At 40.9% G+C, this 9098-nt stretch overlaps 1 protein-coding gene across 1 annotated transcript; it reads right to left on the bottom strand.

The window, feature by feature from the left end:
* Window positions 1-1082: 1082 nt before the first annotated feature.
* LOC114174471 (uncharacterized) lies at window positions 1083-1955 on the bottom strand. The gene is made up of 2 exons (XM_028059311.1): window positions 1751-1955; window positions 1083-1522 (listed from the first exon to the last, which is right to left on the bottom strand). Exons 1-2 carry the CDS (start codon window positions 1953-1955, stop codon window positions 1083-1085), a joined length of 645 nt encoding a protein of 214 aa, XP_027915112.1.
* Window positions 1956-9098: the final 7143 nt, after the last annotated feature.

Below are 9098 nucleotides of genomic sequence, written 5' to 3'. Positions count from 1 at the left end.
CCTCTACAAACCTCCTGTAGTATCTTGTCAGCCCCAAGAAGCTTCGGACTTCAGTTACCGTTTGAGATCTTTCCCACTTCAACACTGTCTCGATTTTGCTCGGGTCCATTGTAATACCCTGTGAAGAGATAACATGCCCCAAAAACTGTACCTCTTCTAACCAGAACTCACATTTAGATAGTTTTCCGTACAACTGGTGTTCTCTCAATACCTCCAGCACAATCCTCAGATGATCTGCGCGCTCCTCCTTATTCTGAGAATAAAAGAGAATATAATCTATGAACACCATTACAAACTTATCTAGATAGGGGCGGAAGATTCGATTCATATAATCCATGAAGACTGGAGGAGCATTAGTCACTCCAAATGGAATCACTACATACTCGTAATGCCCATATCTCGATCAGAATGCTGTCTTCTGGACATCCTCGGGTTTGACTAGGATTTGATGATACCCAGACCTTAAGTCAATCTTAGAAAGCACACTTGCCCTTCTCAACTGATCTAGCAAATCATCAATCATCGACAGTGGGTACTTGTTCTTTATCGTCAATTTATTTAATTGTCGATAATCGACACAGCCGACAACTCTCATCCTTCTTCTTCACTAATAACACCGGAGCTCCCCACAGTGATGCACTGGGTTATATGAATTTATTCTCTAGCAAATCCTCGATTTGCTTTCTCAACTATACTAGTTCTTCCGGTGCCATTCTGTATGGTGCTGTCGACATTGGACCCGCTCCAAAGATTAGATCAATTGAGAAATCTATATCCCTACTGGGTGGTAACTCAGGTATCTCGTTTGGAAATACATCGGCATATTCTTCTACCATTGTTATTCTATTGATCTGCTCTTCAGTGCTTATCTTTTCAGAATGAGCTACTATCATGAAGCAAGTAGCTCCTTCCTTCACTTCTCTTAAGACCTCTTGTGTCGATACCAGCCTTATCCCTTTAGTTTCTGGAAATACAATTATGCGCCATCCATAATCAATCACCACATGGTTGATAGACAGCCAATCCATTCCCAATATAACCTTCACTCCCTCTAGAGGCAAGCAAACTAGGTTCACCTTGAATCACATGCCCTCTACTTCCATCGAGCATCCAACACAGGCTAAATTTGTTGAAACTTGTCCAAATGCTGGTGTCGAGAGTATCAACTCGCATCCCAGGTCACGAGTCGACAATCCCAGCTTCTTCACACAGTCGTGGGATACGAAGGAGTGTGAAGCTTCTGAGTCAAATAGCACAAACACACTATTACCATACAATAAGCAGTAATTTAGAATGAGGTTACCTGACCGGGTGGCCTTTGTGTTGGTCATGACAAATACTCGGCCTACTGCTCTCAGTCTATCAGACGAAGGTGGCTGAGATCGTGATCCAGGGGTGGTATTCTTATTAGGACACTTGTTAGCAAAGTGCCCCGGCTGATTACATGCATAGCACTTACGAGTGCTAACACTGTTGCCTCCACTGCCAGCTGGTTTAGTGCAATCTCTCCTCAGATGTTCTCCTTCATAGTTATAGCATCTTAATTTCTATGAGGATGATGTAGGTCGACTGTAGGGATTTTTCTGATGTCTACCCTCTTCACTGCTCTTCTGAGGTCGGCTGACGCGACTAGGCCCCATCTCCAACTGCTCCACAGTTTTGGTCTGTTTGACCAAAATGGGAAATTCCCTGACTCTCCAAGGCACGACGAAACGTCACAGCTCATGTTTCAAGCCGCCTTCAAATTTACTGCAATGCCACTCCTCAGTAACAGTCTGTGAGTAGAACCTCGAGAGATATTCAAACCTCTCCACATATGCCTGCACCGACAAACTCCCCTGCTTTAGAGTGAGAAATTCCGCCTCATGCTCGTGTTTAGCGCTATCTGGAAAGTACTTCTCCAAGAATCTCCTTCTGAAGTTGGTCCATGTCACCTCCTCCTCTCGGGTCTGCATCTGCTACTGCATGCCCATCCACCAATACTCTGCCTCGGTCACCAACAGAAAGGTCACGAAGGTGAGCTTCTGCACCTCGGTACCCTCTATCACCCTGAATATCTTATCGCATTCTCGGAGCCATGCAACTGCCTCATCGGGGGTGGCTTTCCCAATGAACTTTGCTGGCTTATGATGCATGAAATCTTCCATCGTCATAGGTCTAACCAGTGGGATCATCGTTCCAGGCTCTGCTGCCACTGGTTGCATTGCGTCCACTATCCTATGGATCGCATTAGCAATCTCATCAGCCCCAGCTGTGTTTCTACGCCTCTAGTTTGCCATTGCCTGTGCACGCCACATAGTTCAGCTGTTAACATTTAAACAGCTCAAAATTATAACAAGAACCAATAATTGCTAACAATCAATAACACACCACACAAATTTACAAACAAAAAGCAGTCAACTCACTCCCTTTGTTTCCCCAAAAATCAAAACATTTGCTTTGGTTCCAAATGTAACAACCCTAAGGAATATTACCTCATAAAATAAGAAAGTAAGAAAAAGAAATTAAAACGTCGTAATTTGATTATTCCCAAATGCGAGAAAAGTTAAATTAATATCCAAGGCGCCAACATTCGAATGAAATTAACATATATAATCATAGGTTATAAGTAAGACACCCATCTTATTTATCCTATTTAGTTCTTGGCCAAGACCTCAACCAGAAGGCTTTTCAGCCTTCAAAACACACAAATGGTTAGTCTTGGACTCAGGAATATGATGCTCACTCGAACGTGCCCACTCGTGATCCTGCCTCTACGAACATCCCCGCTCATAGTCCAGCTCTACGAACCTCCCCGCTCGTACTCCTACTCTACGGACCTACCCGCCCATAGTCCAACACATATGATCCACCAGCTACGTACGAACCTACCTCGCTCATATCCCCACATAAGAGTAACTGGATATGAACCTCCCCGCTCATATCATCACATGTTCACCACCATCGATGAACCTACCCGCTCATGGCACAACATCTCCCAATCCAAGTATTGCATCATTGCTTAAAAGCAACACACACAAAAGCCAAAATCTGCAGTGTCATCGCTTGGCGCAGCCTAAGCGTCGCTAGGCAAAACCAGTGCAGACCGCCAAGCCATCCCTAGACCCACTATTTTACAAATACCGCCTGGCGGAACACACCTTACCGCCAGTTGGCACACGGCGCAGCGACCTCCCTCACTGTTCCCATCGCCCGACAGCACACTCCACCAGCGACCTCCCACACTACTGTTGGTTTTGACACTCTCTTTGGTTTGTCCCCTAACCAGAATACTACCAAGGCATCACTCACACTCGTTCATCATGACATTAAGCTAAATCACCCAGTCATACCTCAATCAAATTCAATTACCTATAGCCATAATCATAGGTCCATGTATTCCATACATTTAATTCACCAAGTCCTCTATCCAAGCATAATGACTCAATCAAGCTTAAGAAAAGAATCATTGATCCATAATTTCAATATTAGACAACCTGCTTCTACTAAACTGAAATGATACTTAATCCTTTCCCTCAAATATTTCCCAATTAATGCTTCCTAATTATGATGGCTACCTCCACTCATCATACTCTAATTATCCAACATTTGGTAGTCTATATCAAATAGAACCCATACTTTTATTTCCTAGTACCCGTAATCCCCATTATTAGCATTCTTCATTTCGATTTTTATTCCATGTTCACTTCATTTCTCCCATAACCATAGCATAAGCACATCTTTTACTATTTTCATTAAAACCTTCCAAAATTATTAAGGATTGTGCACCATATTTTCGTCCGCCTTCATTTATATCAATAACCATTAAACTGGAACAGTCCAACCATTACCTGACAACGTATGAGTTGCCGCCAGTCGGCCTACCAGATACTAGAACCATTAAAGTATTGCAACTAGTTAACTAACCATTAGTCTCTGGAACCAAATTCCCTATTGACCACTTTCAAATCTGCTCATAACCTCATGATCACCCATGTCCTCATGGTTCCCAAGCTTTATATCAACACCCAATTTCATTCCAATTACAGCAAAATCACCAAACCACAATACACAACCAATCAATTTCGAGAAGTCGTCACCACCAAGCGGTTCATTAGCGAACCTAGAATACATGCAAAATCTTATGCACCGTTTGGCGGCACATTCATGCCCGCCAGGCGGTTTCTGGGCAGAAACCCAAAATTTCACAAAAACAGCGCAAACGACATAGAGTTCATGCAATTATGATTATAACCAAGCATAATATATCATATAAAAATAAAACCAATGTGAACAACTCCCCTTACCTGGACTCCTTACTCCAAATTTGGATTTGATGTGCCTCTAACCTAAAAGCACCCTTATCCTTTGCTTTCTCTCTAACAATGACTTCCACTTCCTCTTTTCTCTACAGTCCGTGCCAATATGCCAGAATTCTCTGCCCAAACGCTCACAACACAGTTCCAGGCTTCTCTCTCTAATTACTCTCCCCCTTTCAAGATTATTCCTCTCTTAATTACCCTTTAACTCCCTAAAATGAAAATTAAATTAGAATGTGGCTTAATGGTTATTCAATACCCATTACAGAACATGTCATGTCATCAATCCTCACTCAAACATTTGAACCAATCACATAATGCCACGTCATCATCTTCAACCCTAGCCTTTTCTCCACTAAAAACCCTAAGGAGACTTCCACCATGTGCATCACCATCACGCGAGAACGAGCCCAGATCTACGCAACCGCATTGCTAGAGCAACAACCTAGTGAAAAATGCGAACGCATTGCCATATGAATCATGTTTAACCAACGACGAAACTAGGTCACGCCACCCTCACCAACAACGCAGACAAAACCAGGTCGTGCGACCCTTACCAACAATGCAGACAACACCACCATAGTCCTTTGTCAAAGTAAATCGAAGCTCTATCGTCAGTGTTCATCATCCAACAATCATTAAGTTTGCGAACGTCGCCAGAAACGCACCTGTAACAGTTCATTCTCCATTCAAACATGAAAAGAAAAACCATAATTTGCGAAATAGAAAGGGGATGCCAAGTGTCAACCCCTCATTGCATTGTCAACAAGTCAAAATTGGTCAAATACTCAATTCTGATCAAAGTAAAGGGCTAAATTGGAATTTTGGACAAAATAAAAAAATATCAACAGAGGATAATTGCCAAATAGTCTTAAACTTGGTCAAATATTTTGGATAATTATTTTGAAATTTTAGATAATTAAGCAAATAATATCAACTGAGAATATCTTCCAAATATTTTTAAAACTGATAAAATTTGTTAATTATTTAAAAGATATTATATAAAAAAGATAGAAGATTTTAATAAAAAAGATAAAGTCCAAGTCAAATCAAGGCCTATATAAAGATACCCAAAGGAGCATAATAGAGACACTTGGCAATTTTCTCGTTTTTGCAACTACTATCCACCACATCTCTCGTTTTTCCATCCTTTTTAATTTTTTCTTCATCATTTTTTGTAAAGTTGGTTCCACTATAATTTCATTATGGATTCAGAGGTTAAATTAAAATATTTTCCTTTTTTTTTGCTTTTTAATCTATGTCATTTGCTTCTTAATCGAATAGAAAATAATGATTTTAAATCTATGTGCATGCTAATCATATGAGTCGAAGGGTTTTTAAATTCAATTGAGACTTTATATTGATTTTATTTAGAAACTTTCATGTATTGAAATATGTTTTTGTAGACTGTTTCGATACCCTATCCACCCTCTTCTCCACCCAATTCATAGGTAATCGTCCCCAGAAGGCCACCCTACTATCTTTCCTCAGTGTTAGACAAGAAAGAGACGAGACATTAAGAGATTTTATCGATTGATTCAGTAAGGCGACCTTGAGAATAAAAACTTAACACAAGATGTGGTCTTGTCATGCATGGCCCTGACCTTCAAACCTAGACCATTTGCGAACAATATCTACCTCCGACCTCTTGCCACCATGCACGAGTTAAGGTTGCGAGCAGCTGATTACATACGCATGAAAGAAATGAATACGTTACAGACTAGGGTGGATCCTAGGCCTAGGGACCCAAAGCCACAATGGTATTCATGATACACACCCCTGAGCACCTCACGTTCCTGTATCTTGGAAGAAGTCCTAAAAACGAACCTTATTCCCCCTCTTCGCAAGTCCCTTAACCCGTCGAACGCTGACATGTCCAAATATTACAAGTACTATCGCAACAATGGGCAAACCACAGACGAATGCAAGGCCTAGAAGATAAGATAGAGGGATTAATACGTTTTGGCCACCTGAAACGTTTTATCAGGAAAAACGGAGAAGGAAGCTCGAGGTTAGGATATACCCGAGAAACAAATTGTACAAGCCATAAGCCTGACAGTATAAGCAAAGATGAGCAAAGAGGGCATCCAACCCTTAAAGGTTGATAATCAATCTAGCGATAGGCCATCGCCAAAAGGCACCATCAACACAATCTCCAGAGGATTCGTAGGTGGCAGAGGTATCCAATCAACAAGGAAATGACACCTAAAAAACGTACAATATGTCAATATCAAAACCCGCGCTCATAGATTGCGGAGGATGCCACCCATAAGTTTCATTGACGCCGACTTTCAAGGTGTGAATCTAGACCAGGACAATCCTATGGTGATCAAGGTGGAAATCGAGAACTTTATGGTGAAAAAAGTGCTCGTCGACCAAGGTAGTTCAGTAGCTATTCTCTACTAGAAAACCTACCAAAAGCTACAGATCCCGGATGTAAAACCCATGAAATTTAAGTAATTAAATAAATAATTAATTAATAAATACGGGTAGTGGGAGCCTTTATGGCATTAAATATTGATTGATGTGATGTGGAAAAGTACTAACTCAAATGGTTGAGAGTACTTGGTTTTGTGAGAGCACTTGGGTTCGAGTCCTAGGTATGTCATTTATGTGTTAATTAATTGATTATTATTTTTAATAATATGCTTGATCATGTTGAGTTATAATATAATCTTAGAATTATGAAAATTATCATGAAACATAAATGGATTGAATGGTTGTGCATTGATTTGACATTAGCATGGTTATGGGTTTGAACCTTGGTAGAACCAAAGTAAACTTTCTTTTTGCCAAGTTTAAGGAATTTTCGTTTTGGCTAATTAACCACCATTAAGGTACAATTAAAGAGGCAAATTGAAGGAGAAAGAGAGAGTCTTGAGTCTGCCATTTTTGAGTATAGTGAGGAGTGATATTTTAGAGAAAAAAACGTGAGGATTGAGTGCAGCAAAAGAACTGAATTGGGAGAGATTAAAAGGGAGGCCATTGGTGATCAAGGGAACTCTCCAAATTTCCAATTTTTAAGCAAAGGAATCCAGGTTAGGGGTGTTGAACTTGTAACTTATTGTCATTGGTTAATAATGGCTGTATGAAATGAGTGTGCATTGTTTATGGTTGCCAATATATTGATTTCTGGATTTCTGGAAAATTTTTAGAAATCGCCTAGCGGTTCACTCAAACCGCTTGGTGGCAGGCTGCGGACCGCTAGGCGACGCAAGCTCGTAACCCAGTTTCTAGGTTTTCCTAAGGAAGTGCTTGGTGGTGAGGAACACCCGCCAGGCGACGCAAACCTGTTCATTCGTTTTTGGTGTTTTGCATGTTTTGGGATGATGCTGATTGGAGGGAAAGGAAGTCCTAATTATTTGTAAATGATTAGGCTTCACCCATCATTGAATCCCATGTGGTTTGGGGTTAATTGGGATGAAAATCATATGAACGTTATTTAGGGTTGATGATTTGGGGATTTTTTTTTAGTGGCACTAATTTAATTGAAAAATGTGAATGAATTTCGTATATGGCAAGCTTTAGGGGTGAACTGTAATCCTAAACATTGGAGTGTAGCCTATGGAGTCGTAAACTGATTAGAATCAGAGTTGTTCGGAATGGGTTAAGGTTCGCAGGTGCAGGGAGAATTTTGGGGTTCTTGGAATAGTAAGAACCGCCTGGTGGCACCTTGGTTGTCGCCAGGCACCATACCATAGTTGTGGGGTTTGTGAGTTTTGGTGCGCAATGGTGGTTAGGAAACTAATTTGGGTCATGTTAATAAGCTGGGAAACTAATTAGGGGCTGGGAACATTATAGAGATTAGCCTAAACTAAAAACTGGTGGTAAATGTTAATAAGGTTTAATGTGATGTATTGGAATTGGCATGACTTAAAGTAATAGGGAATTGTATTTATAGAGGATTAGTTAGATGATACAAAGAAATTATTGTAATGGACTGGTGAAATAAGAAGTAGGAGTTCATGAATATACATATGTAAGAGATTATAAGGATAAACTTGGGCTTGTTAATCTATAGATTAAGACAAGGTATTGAGATAAACAGAACCATTTAATAAATGTTATCATATCAGTAGTGTTCATAATTGATTGTGATGAGGTGTTCATATCCGTAGCATAAGGCATAACATTAACTTAAGGTTAAGGGTGGTTAAGGATTTTAATAATAATATGATTGAAGTGAGAACTCTTGACGTAGTAATTATGATGGAAGTAGAGTGTTGTGGGCACTCTTATTGAGCTATGACATGACAATTGGATCAGTCGAGTGACTCTGTGTGCGAGGAAGTGAGCGACTACACCTGAACATAAAGCAGAACTAGTACTACACGAGTACTGGTGTGGTGCTTGGCGGCAGCATGGGAATTTCCAGGCGATAGCTATGAATACAGAGGGTAATAAGAACATGTGGATCTTGGCAGTGAAGGTAGTTCCGCTAGGCGATACCTGAAGAGGCAGGGTGTGCAGTGGCGCTTGGCGCTTAGCGGCTTGAGAGCAGCGCCAAGCGATATTGCTGTAGCAGAATTGTCTTTTGCTTGCACTAATGTGCGTGGTTTACAAGGCTTTGATGATATCTCTAAGGTCAGCTTGTTGGTGTTCCTTGAGTTGTGGCTCGGAACGTATCTCTTGAGTTATAGCTAGGAATGGCATCTCTTGAGTTGTGGCTCGGGATGGCGGATGAACACGAGGAACTCTTGAGTTGTGACTCCAGTTGGCAAATGTTGCCGGTGCGAGTGTGCATGCCGTGGTGTGTATGGATAATTTGGTTAGATTGCCCTCCTTAGTATCAAGTTGACG

The sequence above is a fragment of the Vigna unguiculata genome, chromosome 2 (assembly GCF_037176805.1).
Source record: "Vigna unguiculata cultivar grain cowpea cultivar isolate G323 ecotype 2 chromosome 2, ASM3717680v1, whole genome shotgun sequence".
NCBI classification, from domain to species: domain Eukaryota; kingdom Viridiplantae; phylum Streptophyta; class Magnoliopsida; order Fabales; family Fabaceae; genus Vigna; species Vigna unguiculata.
The sequence above is the reverse complement of the archived record's forward strand: the minus strand, read 5'-3'. Positions and strand labels throughout refer to the sequence as shown.